The sequence below is a fragment of the Macaca nemestrina genome, chromosome 1 (genome assembly GCF_043159975.1).
Source record: "Macaca nemestrina isolate mMacNem1 chromosome 1, mMacNem.hap1, whole genome shotgun sequence".
In the NCBI taxonomy this organism is placed as follows: domain Eukaryota; kingdom Metazoa; phylum Chordata; class Mammalia; order Primates; family Cercopithecidae; genus Macaca; species Macaca nemestrina.
Window position 1 is genome coordinate 232,541,826 of NC_092125.1, and position 22,408 is coordinate 232,564,233.

A 22,408-nucleotide genomic window follows, 5' to 3' on the forward strand; every position below is an offset into this window, starting at 1 on the left:
TTCCCCACACTGCCTCACCATCCTCCTTCCCAGTCAGACCTGGCGTGACGAGGCCCCATCCCCAGCACAGAGGCTGGTGCATTTGTGGGGTTTTATTCCCCAGGGACGGTCTTGGAGGGTCACATCGGGAAGGCCGTCCCACGTGGACGGGAGGAGACTACTTCCCAATTCGACGTAAAGCCAGGCGATGGCTAAAGGGTCCTCTATTTTTTCACGTTACAAACGCTTTTCCTAAGCTTCCAATGGCTATTGTCATTGATCTGCTATCGGGCATGTGCAGGCAAGAACGGGAATCCATAAGAATCGGATACCAGCCAACACGCCCAGGGTGACGAGGGCAAGCGAACGACAACGTCCCCAGTTACATTTTGTTCCTAGTGGGGAACTCACAGGCCGACGTTTGGGTGTTCCGGGACAGAAGTACGTATTCTCCGAGCTGCTGAGGCCTAAGCATCAGGTCTCAAAATTTTCTGGGATGACAGTTTTCCCATCACAAAATTTTACCATAAGCATGTGTGGCCAGGCGTGGTGGCTCACACCCATAATCGCAGCACTTTGGGAGGCCAAGGCGGGCGGATCACAAGGTCAAGAGATAGAGACCATCCTGGCTAACACGATGAAACCTCATCTCTACTGAAAATATAAAAAATCAGCCGGGCCTGGTGACGGGCGCTTGTAATCCCCGCTACTCGGGAGGCTGAGGCAGGAGGATGGCGGCGTGAACCTGGGAGGCGGAGTTTTCAGTGAGCCGAGATCGTGCCACTGCACTCCAGCCTGGGCGACAGAGCGAGACTCCGTCTCAAAGAAAAAGAAAAGAACAGATTAAAAGAATGAGAGAATATGCTGGTTTAGGTGTCAAGGATCCTCTTGGGCAAGGAATTTGTCACTAACAATTGGCCAGGTATTAACCACAAATTACAAAGGAAACAGAACTAGAAAAATAAGCCTATAGAAGAGATTCTGAGACAGGAAAAAAACATCTTAGGAAAGAGAAACACTGATAGAGGGAACAGAGAAAGTGAGAGAGAGACAGTGTCAAAGAGAGAGAGGAAAGGATAGAAGTAGTAAAGAAAAGCAATCTGCCCCATTCTTTTAAAAGCCAAGAGTAGGCCCAGCGTGGCAGCTCAGGCCTGGAATCCCAGCACTTTGGGAGGCCGAGGAGGGCGGATCACGAGGTCAGGAAATCGAGACCATCCTGGCTAACACGCTGAAACCCTGTCTCTAAGAAAAATACAAAAAATTAGCCAGGCACGGTGGCAGGTGCCTGTAGTCCCAGCTACTAAGGAGGCTGAGGCAGAAGAATGGAGGTTGCAGTGAGCCGAGATTATGCCACTGCCCTCCAGCCTGGGCGACAGAACAAGACTCCATCTCAGAGAGAGAGAGAGAGAGAGAGAGAGAGAGAGAGAGAGAGAGAGAGAGAGAACCCAGGAGGTGGAGCTTACAGTGAGCCAAGATCGCGCCACTGCACTCCAGCCTGGGCGACAGAGAGAGACTCCGTCTCAAAAAAAAAAAAAAAAAAAATAGATCTAAGAAAGTTTCCTAATAATTGGTGTGCTTAAGCATATTGAGCTGTTTGCACTCAGCCAAGCCTTAAAATACTTAGAGAACCAGGAAGGAACCATCTATACCAATTCTAAGTATGCCTTTGACGTGGCTTATACATTAAAAATATATATGTATTAGACTGAATGAAGTCTTATTAATAGCAAAGGATAATTAAAATCCCAAACTTACAAAGTTCTCAACAAAAGTAAAGTTTGCTCTAAGTTATCAGCGTAGGCTGTGCTCGGTGGCTCATGCCTGTAATCCCAGCACCTTGGGAGGCCGAGGCGGGTGGATCACCTGAGCTTAGGAGTTTCAGACCAGCCTGAGCAACATGGTGAAACCCCATCTACTAAAATACAAAAAATTAGCCGAACGTCTCGGCCTGCACCTGTATCCTAGCTACTCAGGAGGCTGAGGCACGAGGATCGTTTGAACCCGGGAGGCAGAGGTTACAGTGAGACAAGATGGTGCCACTACACTCCAGCATGGGCGACAGAGCGAGACTCTGCCTGAAAAAAAAAAAAAAATGCTATTCCAAACATCAGACATTAAATAAGAATACCACACTCCTTGACACCCAGCATCATCAGGGAAAGTAGAAACAACTAATCAGACTTTAAAGAACCACTTGAGGCCAGGTGCAGTGGCTCATGCCTGTAATCCCAGCACTGTGGGAGGCCGAGGCAGGTGGATCTCAAGGTCAGGAGATCGAGACCATCCTGGCCAACGTGGTGAAATCTCTTTCTACCAAAAACACAAAAATTAGCCGGACACGATGGCATACACTTGTAGTCTCAACTACTCAGGAGGCTAAGGCAGAAGAATGGCACGAACCCAGGAGGCAGAGCTTGCAGTGAGCCAAGGTCGCACCACTGTACTCCAGCCTGGGCGACACAGCAAGACTCCATCTCAAAAAAAAAAAAAGCCAATCGCATTTAGATTGTGAGGTCTAACCCTGGCCAATAAGGGAACCACACAGCAGTAGGCACTACCTGCGTCAGGAAAAAGAACCTTCCCCTCCATTCTCCAAATGCTCGCCATTGCTCCATCTATGAGACGCCCCCTTCTATAGAAGTAAATTTCCTAGCTGAGAAAAATGTACATTCAAGTGCTACTTGTTTTGCGACACCGAAAATTTACGTATAACACAGTGAGCCGCCGAGATCTCGCCACTGCACTCCAGCCTGGGCGACAGAGCAAGACTCCGTCTCGCAAAAAAAAGAAAGCCGGCTAGGCACGGAGTCTCAGGCCTGTAAAAGCCCCACCAAACAGGCTCTGTGTGAGCAGCAAAGCTGATTGTTTCCCCTGGGTGCAGGCGGGCTGTGTCCCAGGAGAGCCAGCGAAGGGAGATGGGGTGGGGCGGTTTTCTAGGATGTGGGTGGATGATGGAAAATTACAAAGGGGGTTTTTCTCTTGCAGGCAGGGGTGGGGTCACAAGGTGCTCAGTGGGGGAGCTTCGGAGCCAGGAAGTTAAGGTGGGGCAAGAACAAATCACAATGGTGGAATGTCCTCCGTTAAGGCAGGAACCGGCCATTTTCACTTCTTTTGGGATTCTTCACTTGCTTCAGGCCATCTGGATGTCTACAGGCAGGCATGGGCTCCGAGGACTGACAGTTCCCATCTGTTCCCCGGGTCACCTGCTCTGCCCTGGTCACCTGCTCCATCCTAACTCATCCGGGTCACCTACTTTGACCTGAGTCACCTTTAGTTACTTGTCCTATAACCGTTTTTCCCACCAAACCACTTACCTGGCCACTCTGGCCCATACTCCTGCTCTCTTTAAGGCCAACGGGCATGAGGTTAGACTGTGCGTTCTAACCCTAGCCAGTAGAGGAACCACACAGCAGTAGGCGCTACCTGCATCAGGAATAAGAACCGCTTCCCCTCCCTTATCCAGACGCTTGCCATTGCTCCAGCTATGAGACGGCCCCTTCTATAGAAGTAAATTGCTTTGCTGAGGAAAGTTTGTATTTGAGTGCTACTTCTTTGGCAGCACAGAAAACTTACGTTTAACACAGTGAGCTGCTGAGATCTCGCCCCTGCACTCCAGCTTGGACGACAGAGTGAGACTCTGTCTCAAAAAAAAAAAAAAAAAAAAAGCCAGAAAACGCCGGCCAGGCACGGTAACTCACACCTAAATCACACGGTAGCTCACTGGTAATCCCAGCACTTTGAGAGGCGGAGGCGGACAGATCACCTGAAAACAGGAGTTTGAGACCAGCCTGGCCAACATAGTGAAACCCCCGTCTCTGCCAAAAATACAAAAATTAACCTGGGCACGGTGGCGTTCGCCTGCAATCTCAGCTACTCCGGAGGTTTAGGCATGAAAATTGCTCGAACCCTGTGTCACGCGTGTCCGTGTGAAGACACCACCAAACAGGCTTTGTGTGAGCAACAAGGCTGTTTACTTCACCCGGGTGCAGGAGAGCTGAGTCCAAAGAGTCAGCAAAGGGTGCTGGGATTATCGTTAGTTCTTACAGGTTTTGGGATAGGCAGTGGAGTTAGGAGCAATATTTTGGGGGCAGGGGTGTGGATCTCACAAAGTACATTCTCAAGGGTGGAGAGAATTACAAAGAACCTTCTTAAGGGTGGGGGAGATTACAAAGTACATTGATCAGGTAGGGTGGGGCAGGAACAAATCACAATGCTGGAATGTCATCAGTTAAGACTGTTTTCACTTCTGTGGATCTTCAGTGGCTTCAGGCCATCTGGATGTACACATGCAGGTCACTGGGGATATGATGGCTTAGCGTGGGCTCAGAGGCCTGACACCCTGGAGGTGGAGGTTGCAGTGAGCCCAGATCGCAACACTGCACACCACCCTGGGTGAGCAAGACTCTGTCGCAAAAAAAAAAAAAAAAAAAAAAACGGAAAACAGGTCAGGTGCGGTGGCTCACACCTGTAACCCCACCACTTTCGGAGGCCGAGGCAGGAAGATTGCTTGAGCCCAGGAGTTGGAGACCAGCCTGGGCAACAAAGAGAGATCCTGTCTCTACCAAAAATTAGGAGAGGACGAGAAAAACCCGATGAGTTCCCCTGCCATAGCCAGACACCCCCCAACCCCCACCCCATGGCTGTAATCAAGATTTTGATTCTTTAGAGACAGAGTCTCACTCTGTCACCCGGGCTGAAGTGCAGTGGCGTGATCTTGGCTCACTGCAACCTCAGCCTCCCATGCTCAAGTGATCCTCATACCTCAGCCTCCAAGCCAAGAAGCTGGGACTGAGCTGGGACCACAGGCACGTGCCACCTGACCTGGCTTTTTGTTTGAGAGTTTGACTCTTGTTGTCCAGGCTGCAGTGCAATGGCATGGTCTCAGCTTACTGCAACCTCCACTTCCCTGGTTCAAGTGATTCTCCTGCCTCAGCCTCCTGAGTACCTGGGATTTCAGGCACCCCGTACAATGGTTTTTTTTTTTTGGAGAGATGGGGTTTCACCATGTTGGCCAGGCTGGTCTGGAACTCCTCACCTCAGGTGATCCACCCGCCTTGGCCTCACAAAGTGCTGAGAATGCAGGCATGGGCCACCGCAGCCGGTCCCGGGTGGCATTCAGGCAGCCGGCCCCGCTGTGGCAGGCACCTCATGTGAAGCCCACCCTTCTGTGCCTAAATTCTCCAGAAAGCTCCAGCCTGTCTTTTCTATCACCTTTGACCCCAGAAGGACACTAGGGGACCCCAAACCCCGCACCACATCAGCCAATAGACACAGCGCTGTGGCACCTGTGGGAGTTTATTAGGGGAAGCATTTCCTAAACGTGCAGGGACCGGAAAAGCAGGGGTGGGAGGGGTCCGCAGCCAGGCTCCGTGAGGTGTGGTCTCACCGCGGACTCAGGTTAAGGGGTGCTGGTCCATGAGGACAGGCCCTCCCTCTTCAGCCAGCGCATTTTCTTCTGGTGCTGCTCGACAAAGTCTTCAACATGGGCATCCAACATGGCCTCGGTGAGGACCCCATCCTCAGAGGCACACGCCGTGTCCTAGTGAGGAGAGAGGGAGCTGAGGGAGGCCACCATGGGAGCCCCCCACCCGTAACGCAGGCCAGGACCCCAAAGTGGGGAGGGTCCAAACCCGGGGCACCAGGACGGCCTCAGGGTGAAACACAGGCTTCCGGCACCTCGGCAGAGCCCAGCATGCGTGTGGACACCGGGAGCGGCCCCTGCAGTGCCACAGCCCTGCCTGCGTCCTCAACACTGCAGTTTCTCAGTGACTTTCTAATAACAGAAAGTCCGAGGATGAGCCCCACTGACTGCAGACCCAGGGCAGCTCCCAAGAGGCAGGAGGGAATTGCAGACCCTCTGCGTGTCTCAGCCGTGGCCAGGCAGTGCCCCCGGGTCACAGTGCACCACAGATCCTCAGACCCTCACCTTCATAGGCCTCCAGGGCAGAGGCAGCCACTGCCCAACCTCGGGGCACATAGGTGCTAGCATCAAGATCACCCGTGCCTCCACCTCCCTGTCCTGGGCACAGGACTTGGCAATCAGCACGCGGAGGCTGGAGCTGCTGGGACTGTGGCCCTTGGTGTTGCTTCAAGCACCTCAGGTGCAGCCCTTCTGCCATGGACAGGTCGCTCTCCATCCCAGTCCCAGTGAAAGGCGTGGAGTCCCCAAGGGAAGTCACCCATGGGTCAGGGTGAAGGTTTGGGCACCCCCACTGGGCACCGTGCTTGGGAGTGCACCAGGATGCCTGGAGGAAGCACAGGGCAGGGGACGCTTCCCGGACAGCTGAGGGGGTCCCTCACCCCATCCCGGCTGTGCCTCCCAGAGGCAGGATTCATCTCACAGGGTAAAGGGGCAGCAGCGCACCATCCTCCCACAACACGGCTGCCACGATGGGACCTGCCATGGGGATGACCACGTGGTGCCCGTCCCCACTGACAGCGCCCACCCCTCGCCAAGAGCCACTGTGTGGGGAGACACTGACTGGAGCTGGACCGCCACTGTGGCTCAGGGGCCCAGGAGTGCAGGAGACGCTGACCGGAACCGGACCACCACTGTGCATCAGAGGCCCAGGACTGCTCAGCATCATTTTTGGTCTTGAGCCGACCCAAGAGAGTTCAAACAGGTGCAGGAACCCTCAGGGTGCACCCGAGTGGCTGCACCTCACCCAGGGCCCAGTGGAGGAAAGGGGATGAGCAGATGCTCATGGGGCCACGCCACCAGGAAGCACGGGACCTGGCAGAGCCCACCAGAAGTGGCAGCTAAATGTCACGTGGCGTCCTGGGTGGGATTCTGGGCAAGACCCAGTCCCAGGTGGGGCCAACAGTGATACATGACGTTCACTACGTGGCAAGGCCCCGGGCCCGGGAGCTCTCTGTGCTACCTTTGCAATTTTTCTGGGAACCTAAAGTCTTCAAGCTGTAAAAGTTGAAACACAAGACCTGGACCTGATGTCTTCACGTGTCAATTCACAAAACATTAAGAAGAATCAGCAGCACACCTCAAACTCTTGGACAAATTGAAGAACATTTCCTCACTCATCCTAGGAGGCCAGCATTACCCTGATATCAAACCCAGACAAAGACACCACAAGAAAAATGACAGGCCAATATCCCTGATGAGCATCTCTGGGAAAGTCCTCAACAAAATGCCAGCAGAACGAATTCAGCAGTACACTAAAAGGACTCTATACCCTGACCAAGCAGGATTTTTTTTTTTTTTTTTTTTTTTTTTTTGAGACAGAGTCTCGCTCTGTCACCCAGGCTGGAGTGCAGTGGCCGCATCTCAGCTCACTGCAAGCTCCGCCTTTCGGGTTCACGCCATTCTCCTGACCTTGTGATCCGCCCATCTCGGCCTCCCAAAGTGCTGGGATTACAGGCTTGAGCCACCGCGCCCAGCCGACCAAGCAGGATTTATTCCTGGAATGCAACGATAGTTCAACATATGAAAATCAATGTTCCGCATATGAAATGTTCAACATACAAAAATCAATCGATATTAGCAGGGTGGAGGAAGGAAACCCCACGACTGTCTCAAGTGTTGCAGAAAAAGTATTCGACCAAATACAACACCTTTTTTTTTTTTTTGAGTTGGGGCCTCACTCTGTAGCCCAGGCATCTCAGCTCACTGCATGCTCCGCTTCCTGGGTTCACGCCATTCTTTTGCCCCAGCCTCCCAGGTAGCTGGGACTACAGGCACCTGCCACCATGCCCAGCTGATGTTTTATATTTATAGTAGAAACAGGGTTTCACTGTGTTAGCCAGGATGGTATCGATCTCCTGACCTCGTGATCCACCCACCTTGGCCTCCCAAAGTGCTGGGATTACAGGCGTGAGTCACCGTGCCTGGCCACTTTTTTTTGGAGACAATTTTGCTCTTCTTGCCCAGGCTGGAGTGCAAATGGCGCGATCTCGGCTCACTGGAACCTCTGCCTGCCGCCTTCATGCGATTCTCCTGTCTCACCTTCCCGAGTAGCTGGGATTACGGGCATGCACCACCATGCCCAACTAAGTTTGTATTTGTAGGAGAGATGGGGTTTCTTCACGTTGGTCAGGCTGGCCTCGAACTGCCGACCTCAGGTGATCCACCCGCCTCACACTTTTATGATAAAAACACTCACCAAACCAAGAATTGAAGGATACACCCTAAACACAATGAAGGCCACACATCACAAGCCCATAGGTGACATACTCAGTGGTGAAAAACAAAGCTTTTCCTCTGAGGTAAGGAACCAGGCAAGAATGCTTTACCGCTTCTATTCCACACACCACTGGAAGCTCTGGACAGTGCAATTAGACAAGAAAAAGAAAAGTCATCCAAACTGAAAAGGGAAAGGTAAAAATCACCTGTTCTCAGATGACATAATCTTATATGTAGAAAATCCTAGAATCCATATTGGAAGAAAAAATGCCGTGACATCAGCAAACTTACAGCATACAAAATCAACAGCAAAGAAAGCTGCAGTTCTCCATCCCAACAGTGAATAATGTGAATGGGGAATTATGAAACCGTTTCCATTTACAACAGCAGCGGCAAGAATAAAATGCTTGGAAATTCACTTAACCAAGAGGGTGAAAGACTTGTACAGTGAAAACTGGCTGGGCGCAGTGGCCCATGTCTGAATCCCAGCCCTTTGGGAGGCTGAGGCAGATGGATTACCTCATGTCAGGAGTTCAAGACCAACCTCGCCGGCATGGTGAATCATCGTCTCTACTAAAAATACAAAAATTAGCCGGGCGTGGTGGCACGTGCCTTTAATCCCAGCACTTTAGGAGGCTGAGGTGGGTGGATTGCCTGAGGTCAGAGGTTCGAGACCAGCCTGGCCAACATGGTGAAACCCCGTCTCTTAGTACAAAAATTAGCCGGGCATGGTGGCGCCTGCCTGGAATTCCAGCTCCTCAGGAGGCTGAGTCAGGAGAATCACTTTAACCCGGGAGGGGAACGTTGCAGTGAGCTGAGATCACAACACTGCACTCCAGCCTGGGCAGCAGAGCGAGACTCCGTCTCGAAAACAAGAGAAAACCACAGAATATTGCTGAGAGACATCAAAGCGACATAGAGACTAAACGCGGTCCCTGTGAAAACCCAAATTATGTTTTACAAAAATAGGAAAACCACTCCTAAAATTCTTATGGAATCTCAAAGGATCCTGAATAGTCCAGGCTGGAATTCAATGGCACCATCTCAGCTTACTGCAACCTCCACCTCCCGGGTTCAAGCGATTCTCCTGCCTCAGCCTCCTGAGTAGCTGAGAATACAGGCATGCACCACCACTGCGCCCGGACAATTCTTGTATTTTTAGTAGAGGTGGGGCTCGACATGTTGGCCAGGCTGGTCTCGAACTCCTGGCCTCAAGTGATCCTCTCCCCTTGGCCTCCCAGCGTGCTGGGATTACAGGCGTGAGCCACCATGCCCGGCTCAAATTATTCTTATTTTTAAAGACAGGGTCTCGCTCTGTAACCCGGGCTGGAGTGCAGTGGCACAATCACAGCTCACTGTATTCTCTGCCTCCTGGACTCAAGTGATTCTCCCACCTCAGCCTCCCAAAGCAGCTGGCATTACAGGCGTGCACCATTAGGTCCGGCTAATTTTTTTATTTTTTGTAGAGATGGAGTCTCCCCTTGCTTTCCAGGCTGGTCCTGAACTCCTGGCTTCAAATAATCTGGCTGACTTGACCTCCCCAAATGCTGGGAACACAAATGTCAGCCAACACCACGCCCGGTCTCTGTTTGCTTAGTTGTGGAAACAGACCTGGTCTCAAGTGGAGACGGCCTGGAACACAGACCTCAGCTGACCCACAAGGATGGGGTTTGAGATCTGAGGCTCTTTGTCACAGCGGCATAACTGACTAATACAGCCCATATAGTCCCCAGCTCCAACGTTCAAATCGAGGTAACTGGCTACTTCATGAACCTGTCACACGCGAAAGCGCTGCTAGGTTGAGTGACCAGGTTGTCACAGACTCTGCAGACCCCAGAGGCAGCAATGCCTGTGCATGGCCTTGGTGCCTTCTACAGACCTGGTTATGCTTTTCCAGCAACCCCCAAAGACCAAAGCTTTCTGGATGGCCACGCCCACACTGCTCTGAGTCCCGGCTCCCCGTCCCTGCAGCAGCCACGGAGCTGCAGGAGGGGGTCCTCCAAGGAGCAGCCGGCTGTGGGACAATCAGAGGTCACTCCTGCCCATGTGTCTGAGCCCGTCAAGCAGGATCAAGCCAACGGACGTGGTCCGGGAAACACAACATCCCTCCAGCCCCACCACCAAACTCAGGCGGGGCCTGTCCCGATGACCATTCACACCAGGGGGTGCCCGTCTGCCAAGGTGAGCATCGAAAGCCTCCCGCCCCACCTGGCAGAGCCCGGATACTAGGATGCCGGACGGGCTTCCTGACCTATGACCGTCAGCCACGGACATGCCCCACACTTCCCAGGGCAGGAGCAGGGGCACGCCAGTGTGTGGAGTGGCCGACTGGGGCGAGTGCCCCGTGTCACGTCTGTGCACTGAAAACCCCTCAACAGAAGCTGCTGTGTGACACTGGTGCTGGGACAGGCGCAACCCGGCGTCTCCACAGGAGTTGGGCTCCTGTCTGGGTGGGTGCGCCCGAGCCCCACTCACCTGCCAGGACTGAGCCAGCTGTGCGATCTCCCGGGCCGACATGCCGTTCGTCAGCTCAGCGATCTCCTCGCACTTCCTCCCATAGTCAAACTGGGCCAGCTTCAGGCGCCTGGGGAAGGAGTTCCCAAGTGGGCCGGCCAAGGCAGCGGCTCCCACACCACGAGGTGGGGGCTGGAAGACAGGCAGCCAGGCGGGCACCCATGCCAGATGCCCCCTTGGGAGGGACTCTTCCTGTGACAGCCAAACTCCGCCCTCTCCCTGATGCAAACCAGGTCTGGGCTGAGCAGGGAGGTGGTGGCTGCTGTGGGGCCTGGAGATGGCCGCACCCCCTCTTCACACCAGCCTTGCCCTCACCTGCCCACTCAGCACCCACAGGGCTCATGGCCGTTACAGTGGCAGTGGCAGAGCCCTGAATTCCAGCAAAAGCATCTCCCTGGAGGTCATAGAAGCCAAGTCACTGTGCCAGGTCTATGAGCAGCCGTGGGAGTGGGAGAGCCCAGGGCAGGGGAGGGCCAAAGGGAAACTGAGGCCGGGACAGCTGGGCTAGCATGAAGCAGGCAGCCACGGAGCGGTTGGCAGGGGGAACCAGGCTCTCTCTGGAACAGAGCGGCTTTTGCTGTCACTGGAGAGAGCAGGAATTTAGGTCAGGTGGACAGAAGGACTCAGAAACCTGGGACCTGGGGACGCCAAGAGGTGGAGCAGCCACTGCTCATCTGGAGTGTTCCTGAGGCAGCCGGCGTGCAGCCCCAGGGCCTGTCATCACCTGGAGGGCTCTGCCCGCCGTGCCTGCTGCACCCACCGCCAGCGACAGGGAGCCTGAAGGCCTCAGGGCACAAGTGCAGCCGGAGCCGCGCCCCACACCATGAGGCTCCAGGGCCAGGCGTGGCAGCTGGAGGAAGGCCAGGCCAGCAGCCAGCAGCGGACCATGAGGATCCTCTCCAGTCCCAACACGGGGCTCTCATGAGGAGCGTCTCCCTCAAATCCCAACATGGGGGTCTCAGAGCAACACTCCACGTCACCTCCCCGCACTGCCAGGGCCTGAGGGTGGTCGGGCACAGTGGCTGGCATCTGTAATCCCTGCACTGTAGGAGGCCAAGGCGGGCAGATCACCCGAGGTCAGGGTTTCGAGACCACCCTGGCCAACATGGTGAAACTGCATCTCTACAAAAAGGCGAAAAGCAGTGGGGCGTGGTGGCAGGCACCTATAATCGCAGCTACTCAGGAGGCTGAGGCAGGAGAATCGCGTGAACCCAGGAGGCGGAGCTTGCAGTCAGCTGAGATCGTGCCACTGCACTCCAGCCTGGGGCACAGAGCAAGACTTTGTCTCAAAAACAAAAAGTTGAAGGTTTGTAAGTGATGATGGGCTCTGCCCCCCAAACCCGAGGAGACACCACCAGGCTGTTCTCAGGTGGGGATGAGGAAAGGGTGGTGGCACATCCCTGGGTGCAGCCTCTGGGACCCTTGGGGCCCACAGGGCTCCTGCGCGAAACCCCAAAGCAGGGAGGCGGTGCCACCCCGGAGACTGGGCCTGCTGTGTGCGTCCTGAGAACAGGGCCAGGGGTGGGCCCAGAGCGAGGGTCCCTGGACAGGGGTGGGTGAGGGGAGACACTTACTGCTTTCCTTCTGTTGCCGGCATAAGAACATACTTGTCAAGATACATTCTCAGCAGGCGCTCCCGCTCCTCCGGCCCGGGCGGGTCGAAGTAAAACATCACGTCGATGCGGTCGTGGATGTCCCGGTGTAACTGCTTGGGGTCGCGGCTGGCCAGGACCAGCATGAATCTGCGGAGCAGGGATGGGGAAGGAAATGCTGGGGCTGCCGGCCAAGCTGTCCCGAGGTGAACGCGGGCTCCTTAGTCCCTTCAGGGGGACTTTCCCGGAGAATCTAAAGCGGCAACTTGTGAGCACAGGAAACATCGGGAGGACGTGGCACAGCCTTGGTCACCGCCGGCCCCACCACGCCCAGCTGTCCCCCTGGTCACCGCCGGCCCCACCACGCCCAGCTGTCCCCCCGCCCGGCTACCTGGGCCTCTGTTCTCATCCCGTGTGGCGCTTCCCCGCTGACCCTCACCCAGCGTGATAGGCAGCGTCAGGACCACCACTCCTCCTGCTGCCTGAGCCCTGCCGTGCTGGGAGCAGGGATGCGGGACCCAGAGTCCATGTCAAGAGTGGCCACACGAGCCAGGAGCAGGACCTTGGGGGCCCGGGTGCAGCGGAGGCTCACCAGGGCCCCAGCCCTGCCTCTCTGGGAAGGACCTGAGCCAGGGCTCCAGGGAGCGTCTACCGGCAGCAGCTGAGCCAGCGAGCCCAACACGCCTGAAGACTCGGCCACGGCCGACCGGCAGGACTTGATTCTCCGTGTGACACGTGACTGGGGCTGGAGGGGCCCAGGAGACCAAGAAAACTCAAAAGAAGGGGATTTGAAAGGGGCTAGGGAGCCTGGCCATGGGGCTATCCACCTACTGGGGACCTCTGGGTAGCAGCTCACGGAGGACGCGCAATGTGAGGAGGGCCCCAGGCCTGGAGGGAGCAACCCTGTCCAGCATCTGGGCGGGGGGGCCAAGGCCCCAGGCTCCGCCCAAACACACATGACCTGCTCGTGCCCAGCTTCCCGTGGGAGCAAACGTGTCTCCATCTCCCACCCCAGGGCACCCACAGCCTCCAATGGAGGCCCCAGCAGAGCCTCAGACAATCAGACCGCCTCCCTTGCCGGCACAGGACCGCGGAAACCCAGGGGCAGAGGGACCTGCAAGCTGGGGCGGCATCGCACAGGGCCGTGAGGACGGGACTGACCCCGGCTCTGCCCAGGAGGCCCCCGCATGTTCCTCAGTGACGCCCCATGCTGTCCCGAGCTGGGACGTTCCTAGGGGACATCCGAGGTGGACACGTTGAGGCCACGGGTGCTGCCCAGCACTGTGATCCAGGGCCTCTGAGGTCCCTCTGTGGGAACCAAGGGCGATGGCTGCACAGCCCTACCCGGGGGCCCAGGACCCGAGGGGCCCCCTCACTTGTTGCTGCGTTGCCTCGTGTGGTTTAGGAAGGCGTTCTGGGCGACTCTGAGGTAGTAATTGCTCATCTCCTCCTGCAGAGAGAAGGTTCCAGCCTTAGGCACCAGGAGCAAAGCCTTGTAAACAGCCACAGCAGAAGGTCCCACAGGCCTCCCTCCTGCAGGGAGCAGGGACGCGGCCACACTTTCATGGATCTAAACTCAAAAGCCTGACCACAGCCAGGGACGGTGGCTCATGCATGTAATGTAGTATTTTGGGAGGCCGAGGCGGGCAGATCACCTGAGGTAGGGAGTTTGAGGCCATCCTGGCCAATATGGTGAGACCCCGTCTCCACTAAAAATACAAAAATCAGCCAGGCGCGGTGGCACACCTGTGGTCTCAGCTACGTGGGAGGCTGAAGCAGGAGAATCACTTCAACCCGGGAGGCAGAGGTTGCAGCGAGCCAAAATTGCACGGCTGCACTCCAGCATGGGCGACAGAGTGAGACTCTGTCTCAAAAACAAAAACAAAAACAAACAAACCCCTGACTGGGCATGGGGGCTCACGTCTGTAATCCCAGAACTTCACAAGGTCAAGGCGGGAGCATCTCTTATACCTCAGAAGTTTGAGCCCAGCCTGGGTAACAAGGGGAAAGTCCATGTCTACTAACATTACAAAAAAACAGCTGGGCGCGGTGGCTCACGCCTATAATCCCAGCACTTTGGGAGGCCGAGGTGGGCGGATCACGAGGTCAGGAGATCGAGGCCATCCTGGCTAACACTGTGAAACCCCGTCTCTACAAAAATACAAAAAATTAGCCGGGCGAGGTGACAGGAGCCTGTAGTCCCAGCTACTTGGGAGGCTGAGGCAGGAGAATGCCATGAACCCGGGAGGCGGAGCTTGCAGTGAGCTGAGATTGCGCCGCTGTACTTTAGTCTGGGTGACAGAGCGAGGCTCCGTCTCAAAAAAAAAAAAAAAATATTAGCCAGGACCAGGCACAGTGGCTCACGCCTGTAATCCCAGCAGTTTGGGAGGCTGAGGTGGGCAGGTCACCTGAGGTCAGGAGTTTAGGACTAGCCTGACTGACATGGAGAAATCCCTTGTCTACTAAAAAAAAATACAAAATGAACCGGGCGTGGTGGTACATGACTGTAATCCCAGCTACTTGGGAGGCTGAGGCAGGAGAATTGCTTGAACCCAGGGGGAGGAGGTTGCGGTGAGCCAAGATTGCGCCACCGCACTCCAGCCTGGGCAACAAGAGCAAAACGCCATCACAAAAAAAAAAATTAGCCGGGCATGGCACTGTGCCCCTGCAGTTCTGGCTGCGCGGGCGGCTGAGGTAGGAGGACGGCTTGAGCTTGAAAGGTCGAGGCAAACAGTGAGCTGTGATCGCGCCACTGCACTCCAGCCTGGGCGACAGAGAGCCTGCCTTAACATAGGAACTGTATGGCTGGGCGTGGTGGATCACGCATGTAATCCCAGCATTTCGGGAGGCCAGGTGGGGAGGTCATTTGAGGTCAGGAGTCCTCCACCAGCCTGACCAAAATGGTGAAACCCCATCTGTACTAAAAATACAAAAAATGCCTGTAATCCCAGCTACTCAGAGGGCTGAGGCAGGAGACTAGCTTGAACCCAGGAGGTGGAGGTTGTAGTGAGCCAAGACCGTGCCACTGCAGGCCAGCTAAAGGGATAGAGTGTGACTTTATCTCAAACAAATAAAAATAAAAATAGACCGGTGCAGTAATACCAGCACTTTGGGAGGCTGAGGCAGGTGCATCACGAGGTCAAGAGATCTAGACCATCATGGCCAACATGGTGAAACCCCATCTCTAGTAAAAATACAAAAATTAGCCGGGTATGGTGGCAGGTGCCTATAATCCCAGCTACTTGGGAGGATGAAGCAGGAGAATAGCTTCAACTAGAGGTTGCAGTGAGCTGAGATCGTGCCACTGAACTTCACTCCGACAAGAGACTGGAGACAACATCTCGAAACAAAACAAAACAACCCTCAAAAGCCAAACCTTAACTTTAAGCTGACCAAAAAAAAAAAAAAAAAAAAAAATGCTGGTTTGAACTCAAAACTTAGAGAAAAAGGAATTGAGCCGTGGGCTGTGGCCTGGTCCAGGATGACGGACACACCCGCCCCACCACCCTCGGGGTCAGACAGAGGCTTAGTGACACTCACAGTGGCTGGCTTCCGAAGGAAGGCCTCCGCGTCGTCCATGAAGAGCAGGAAGCTGTGAAGGAGAGGGAGGCCAAGCACAGCGAGAGTGACACCCGGAGCGGCCCACAGCAGCGTCCGGCTGTGGCGGGATCAGGCCGAGTGGGCAGATGCCCAAGGGGTGTAGCCTCTGCCCCACCAAGAGCCCTAAGTCCTGGGTCTGACAGAAGCCCATCAGCCTGGCCTCTGGGCAGCTGACCACGGCCCAGTGTCACAAGGCCTCGGGAAGCCAACGGCACAGAGGGGCGCCAGACTCTGCCCCGTAGGCTTCACCCCCACCCGGCCCAGTGCAGTGCTGGCGGCCGCTCAGTGTCCACACCAGGGGCAGGATCTTCTAAAGTGAAAGGTCAAAGGCCAGGGGGGAGGGTGCCAGCCATGAGGAATGTGGTGCCAATGGGGAGAGCTGAAGTCGCAAGCGTGTCCCAGCTATTAATCTATTAAACGGTGTGTGACTTTAATAGGCACACACCCTATTGTGTGCCATGCTGTCTTCAGCTAACTTCCAAATGGTTCTACCAAAAGGAGCCGGTGTCCACGCCCACCTGCACGCGTGTCAGAGGGAGGGCGGCCGTGGAGGTGGCGCCCCTGCAGCTGTGAAGACCCCTCTGCCCTTACACCCACCCACCTCCCTTCTGTCCTGAGCCAAGTATCCCACTGGCAGCCTCCGCACGCTGGGGGCCTCGTGGCCACCAGGGTCCACACTCAGGGGACCTTCCCTCCGAGGGACCCTCCGCCGGGCCTCCTGCATGGCCACAAGGACAGAGCTGCAGAAACACCACGAGGTCCCGGAAAGCCACCTGGACCCCCTTCCCCGAAGGCAGCCTGCTGGGCCGCAGAGAAGGGCCTGTGTGCATGCTGTGGGGACATCTCACCCGCGCCGGCTGGTATTGGCCCGGTCAAACAGCTTGTGCATGGCGGTCACGCCTTCCCGCCCCCTGAGGGCCAGGTCCTCGCCTGTCATGATGGCGTAGTCCATGCCCAAGTTTAGGGCGAGATTCTAGACGGGAAGAGTGAGGGGAGACAGAACAGATGTTCCCTCCACCTCGGCAAAGTGTGCACACTCCACCTGGAGCGTGGAGCCCCTGCCGGGCCTCCCTGCCTGGAAGCCACAGCCTGGAAGCCACAGCCTAGAAGCCACAGCCTAGAAGCCACAGCCTGCCAAACAGGAGACGTCCCCTGCCTGGAAGATGGGAGGCGCTCTTACCCACACCAGCACGCTGACCCTACATGAGGGCGGGCAAAGGCCTAAGGGGAGTCCATTCCCCAGGTGACTGAGCCCCCCAGACACCTGCAGGCGGGTGAGACCCCATCGGCCCCTGGAACACCTGCGCAGCCAGGTGCTCTCACCTTGGCAACTAGCGTCTTCCCGGTGCCTGGCGGCCCGTACATCAGGACGTTCCTATACAGGCCGTGGTTCTTCTGCGTGTTCCTTGTTGCTATGGCCATGTTGCGCACCTGCGCTTCCAGACTGGGCTGCCGGGGAAGACGGGGGCTTGGGGGACACACTCTGCGCCCAGGGAAGTCTCAGGGGCAGGGGCTGCGGCAATGCCCTGTTGTGGACTCCACTCCTCGGGGTGCCGCCCAGGTCACGGACAGCCTATCCCCGACAGGGGCAAAGCAGTCGCATCTCAGAAGCCGAAAGCTCCTGGGTGACTCCTCGAGTGCCAGCAAGGGCCACAGCACGGCCCAGCTCCCGGGACCCCTCCCTGCACCTCCCCGGTCCCAGGCACACGGACTTACATGCAGCACAACACCCTCCAGCACGTCCTGGGGCCGACGGAGGAGCCGCCGGCTGACCTGCCGGAGGGGAAGGGGAAGCGCCATTGGGTCACCTGCCACAGCCACGGCACAGCCACCAACGCACAGACACGCTCGGTAACACACCGAAACGGAGCTGCCCCAAAGCACAGCCAGGACTGGTAGCAGCTGGAACCCCATCCCACTGGGAGACTGGGTGACTGTTGCAGGGACTGGGGGCATTTTCCAGTTCCTTATTGGCTTTTATTTCATTACCCACCGAGTGACCTGTGGAGACCCCACCACCCCCGTGTGGAGAGAGTGGCAGGCACCTCGGGGGCTGGCCAGCGGCGCGGTTCCCCAGGGAGGCCGCCAGACTCCATGGCCCGTAGCAGCTTCCCCGACACACACCAGCACACTCAAGTCCCGGGACTTGCAAGGACCCCGATGTGCTCCCAGGCCCCATCAAGAGCCCCGAGCAGGGGAGACCGAGGCAGACGGGGGAAGGGTCTCACTGATGCAGACCCCTAAGCTACAGCGAAAACCCAGGCATTAAGCGGCGTCCGGGTGCCCCTCGTGCGGGGAAGGGGAAGGGACAGGAGGGTGTGCACGGGCGGGTTCTCCTCATGGAGCAGAGGGGACTCAGCCAGGAACCGCACTCAGGGAGGGCCAGGCCTGCGCCGCTACCTGGAAGGGGTGCTGCAGCGCCTCCAGCACCGTGATGCGGGACGTCTCGCTCACCAGGGATGGCTTGAAAAGCCCAGCCTCGATGAAGCGGGCCCCGGCGGCTCTCCCATTCTTGGCAGAGTAGACCCCGCCAGCCAGCAGCGTCAGCCCAACCACCTGCAGCGGAGACACCGCACTGGTGTGCCTGCCCCACCCTCCCTCCCTCCTAGAGCAGGAAATGCTCGGGGCTGCCCCACCCTCTCTCCGCCCAAGAGAGCAGCACAGGGCTGTGTGCTGGCAGCACAGGAACCCGAATTCCCGGCCCCGAATCCCACAGCCCCGCGGTTACAGGAGGCAGGCGGGGCCGTCACAGAGCCCTCACTCAGGGCCATTTTCTCTGCAACTGGCAGCATAAATCCTGCAAAGTCCCAGTCGCTGAGCAGGGCCCTGGGCAGACCCAGGCGGGTATGTCACAGGGCCACACCCTCTGCTACTTTCTTGGCCACTAAAATGGTACTTTATTCCTGGAAAACAAGGCTGACCCGAAATCGCTAACTTGTTTTAAAAATCAGTTACGCCGGCTGGGCATGGTAGCTCAGGCCTGCAATCCCAGCACTTTGGGAGGTCGAGGCAGCCGGATCACCTGAGGTTGGGAGTTGGAGACCAGCCTAACCCACACGGAGAAACCCCATTTCTACTAAAAATACAAAAAGTTAGCTGGGCATGATGCCACATGACTGTAATCTCAGCTACTTGGGAGGCTGAGGCAGGAGAATTGCTTGAACCCGAGAGGCAGAGGTTGCAGTGAGCTCAGACCGCGTCATCGCACTCAAGCCTGCGCCAGAAGAGCCAAACTCCATCCCAAATTAAAAAAAAAAAAAAAAAAAAAGAAAAATCATTTATGCCAGACCCGGTGGCCCATTCCTGTAATCCCAGCATTTTGGGAGACCAAGATGGGCAGATCACCTGAGGTCAGGAGTTCGTGACCAGCCTGGCCAACAGGGTGAAAACCCATCTTCACCAAAACAGAAAAATTACCCGGGCATGGCGAGCTGCACCTAATCCTGGCAACAGGAGAGGCTGAGGCAGGAGGATGGCGTGAACCCGGGAGGCGGAGCTTGCAGTGAGCTGAGATGGTGCCACTGCACTCCAGCCTGGGGACACAGTGAGACACTGTCTCTAAATACAAACAGAAGTCAACGGTGCATTAAGCTCCCTCGTGTCCTCACGGGACACCGTCTCACCAACACGGGCGGCAACACCACCTGCGACATTCACCGTCACACTGGCGACGCCACAGGCAGGCGCTGCAGTCACAGCTCAGGGTGCCGGCACCACGGCGGAGCAAGTGCCCACTCCGTGCCAGGCACCTACTGTGTGCTGGGCAGCGGGGGAAGGAGGACGCAGTTGTGTGCGACGTGGTGTGCCACCACACTAGGCTGGCGCCTGCGCACAAAAGAGTGAAGCTGTAAACGAGAGAGCTTTCTGTGAACTTCAAACTCTCAGGGTTTTCTGAGGAATAAAGTTTTTGCAAAATGGAGTCAGGGTCACCTTCTGTTTTCTTTTTTTTTTTTGAGAAGGAGCCTGGCTCTGTCCCAAGGTGGGAGTGCAGTGGCAGGATCTCGGCTCACTACAACCTCCGCCTCGTGGGTTCAAGTGATTCTCCTGCCTCTGCCTCCTGAGAAGCTGGGACGACATACACGTGCCACATGTAGAGATGGGGTCTCACTGTGTGGCCCAGGCTGGCAACTGTGTTTTCTTCTCCCAGCTCGAGGAGCAGCCCCCACCAGCAGGTCCAATTTGGTCTTGTTCCGTGCTGGGAGAGCTCCAGGGCCTGTGCAGAGCCAGCAGGGACAGGCCCCGGGGATAGGACCCGGGGTTCCAGGAGGCCCCCACAAGCTGCCCCACAGCCACCTGCCAGCCCTGCCCGGGACACGCGTGTTTACCGTGGCTGTCACTGAGTCCCGCTCTGTCACAAAGGCCCGGAATCTTTCCCCAAACACGGTGACAGCCGTCCTGCAGGGAAAGCAGTGGTGTGACCAGGACGGACACGAAGATCCGAGCCACACAGCAAGAGCAGGTTGAGGGTGAGGCCCTGACGCAGCGGCCCGATCCTGCCAGGACAGAGGGGCAGTGCCCCCACCAAGGCGCCAGCCTACAGCAGCCAGGCCTGGGAGAGCTGGAGAGCGCCTAGGACCAGCGACTCACACCTGCGGGGCCCCATCTGCGGCTGGCCTGGGCAGCGCTCACCTGATGGACGCCAAGAAGGTCTGATGGTGCTTCTGCACGGACTCCTCCTGCTTCCGTAAGTTCTCCTCATTGACAAGTTGCTGAGAAGAAGCCGTAGAAAAAGAGAAAAGCTTTTAAAACCAGAAAAACACTCAACACCAATCCAGAGATTGTGTCTGCCCCAGGACTGGGGGCTCCAAGCGTCTCGGGCACCTGGGGCCCTGCAGATGCCACAGCCGGACACAGACACAGGTGACATCGGCCGGGACGGCAGTCGCTGAGGGGCTGCTTTCAGGAGCCCAAACTCCCCAGCGGCAGAAACAGCCCCCACTGCGGCTTCCCTGAGAAGGGCCACTGCGCGGCCGACCTCCCAACACCACCGCCCTGATTCACGCTGTGCTGAAGGAAGCCTCTGTCTTCTGCCAAGAAAACGTTAAAGCTACAATGGCCACAACAGGCAACGCGTGAACCCCGCCTGTGAGCTCAGGACTGAGGGCGACGGGCCGGGCAAAAGGTAGCTGAGTATGGTGGCAGGTGCCTGTAATTCCAGCTACTAGGGACGCTAAGGCAGGAGAATCACTTGAACCCGGGAGGCGGAGGTTGTAGTGAGCTGAGATCGCACCACAGCACTCCAGCCTGGGTGACAGAACGAGACTCCGTTTCAAAATCAATAAAATAGAAAAAAGCCTGCTGAGCTCAAAGAAATGAGGTGAGAATGTCGAGAAGACCCAGGACCTCCAGACGACCAGACACCCTCACCAACACTGGTCCTCCCTCTCGGGTGGCACTGCAGCAGCGTCTCTCACCTCCCCTTGGAATGAGGCGCCCAAGCCCTGCCCTGGGCCCCACTGCTGCCCATGTACACGCCCCTGGCCCTACCCACCGGCAGTAGCCCACCAACCTCCACGCCCGAACCCCATGTGCACCCCGGCCTCCCCACACACACCGGCTCCACTCACTTTGAGCTTGGACTGTTGTTCCGGCTGCAACGTCGGCTCCTGCATCTGCACCAGATTCACGGTGTCCTTCGACATGGCCTGCGGGCGCAGAGGCACGGAGGGCAGGTGTTAGGATACACGGAGGACTGGGCAGGCATGCACACCAGCCAGGGGGCTTTCACACAGCCACACCTGGACCTCAAAGCCCCCAGCCCTGCCTGAAGGGGTGGCCTGCCCCTCCACACCTGTGGGCGTTTCTCGGTAGGTGGATCGAGAGACTTGAGAAAAGAAATGAGACAAACGAGAGACTTGAGAAAAGAAATGAGACAGAGAGGCAAAGTATAGAGAAAGAGAAAGTGGGCCCAGGGTACCGGCGCTCAGCATACCGAGGACCCACACTGGCACGGGTCTCTGAGTTCCCTCAGTATTTATTGATCATTATCTTTACCATCTTAGAAAAAGGGAAGTGGCAGGATAATAGGATCATAGTAGGGAGAAGGTCAGTAGTAAGACATATGAATAAAGATCTCTGTGACATAAGTTTAAGGAAAAGTGCTGTGCCTTGATATGCATATGCAAACATCTCCATAAATGTTTTTAGTGCATAAAGAGCAGCATTGCACTAGCAAGTCCCATTTTTCGCCCTAAGGCGGTTTTCTCCTTTCTCAGTAAACAGAACATACAATCGGGATTTACACCGAGATGTTCCATTGCCCAGGGACAGGCAGGAGACAGATGCTTTTCTCTATCTCAACTGCCAAGAGGCCTTCTTTCCTCTTATACTAATCCTCCTCAGCACAGACCCTTCATAGGTGTCAGGCTGGGGGACGATCAGGTCTTTCCCTTCCCACGAGGCCATATTTCAGACTATCACATGGGGAGAAAGCTTGGACAATACCTAGCTTTCCTAGGCAGAGGTCCCTGCGACCTTTGGCAGTGTATGTGTCCCTGGGTACTTGAGATTAAGAGAATGGTGATGACTTTTTTTTTTTTTTTTTTTTGAGACGGAGTCTCGCTCTGTCGCCCAGGCTGGAATGCAC

At 56.3% G+C, this 22,408-nt stretch overlaps 1 protein-coding gene across 1 annotated transcript; it reads right to left on the bottom strand.

The window, feature by feature from the left end:
* Nucleotides 1-5,256: 5,256 nt before the first annotated feature.
* On the bottom strand, nt 5,257-21,479 carry LOC105498343 (ATPase family AAA domain-containing protein 3C-like). The gene is made up of 12 exons (XM_071068014.1): nt 21,390-21,479; nt 20,452-20,531; nt 20,148-20,217; nt 18,220-18,378; nt 17,539-17,595; nt 17,146-17,271; nt 16,671-16,795; nt 15,763-15,814; nt 13,599-13,672; nt 12,205-12,372; nt 10,592-10,700; nt 5,257-5,518 (listed from the first exon to the last, which is right to left on the bottom strand). Exons 1-12 carry the CDS (start codon nt 21,462-21,464, stop codon nt 5,378-5,380), a joined length of 1,236 nt encoding a protein of 411 aa, XP_070924115.1. The 5' UTR covers nt 21,465-21,479; the 3' UTR covers nt 5,257-5,377.
* Nucleotides 21,480-22,408: the final 929 nt, after the last annotated feature.

Bases quoted from the DNA above. Each gene is read 5' to 3' on its own strand.
- LOC105498343 (XM_071068014.1), bottom strand. From the start codon at position 21,464: ATGTCGAAGGACACCGTGAATCTGGTGCAGATGCAGGAGCCGACGTTG. The intron at 18,379-20,147 runs GTAAACACGCGT...TCTCCGCTGCAG, and splicing joins GGGACTCAGTGACAGCCACG to GTGGTTGGGCTGACGCTGCT. The intron at 15,815-16,670 runs GTGAGATGTCCC...TCTCCTTCACAG, and splicing joins GCCAATACCAGCCGGCGCGG to CTTCCTGCTCTTCATGGACG.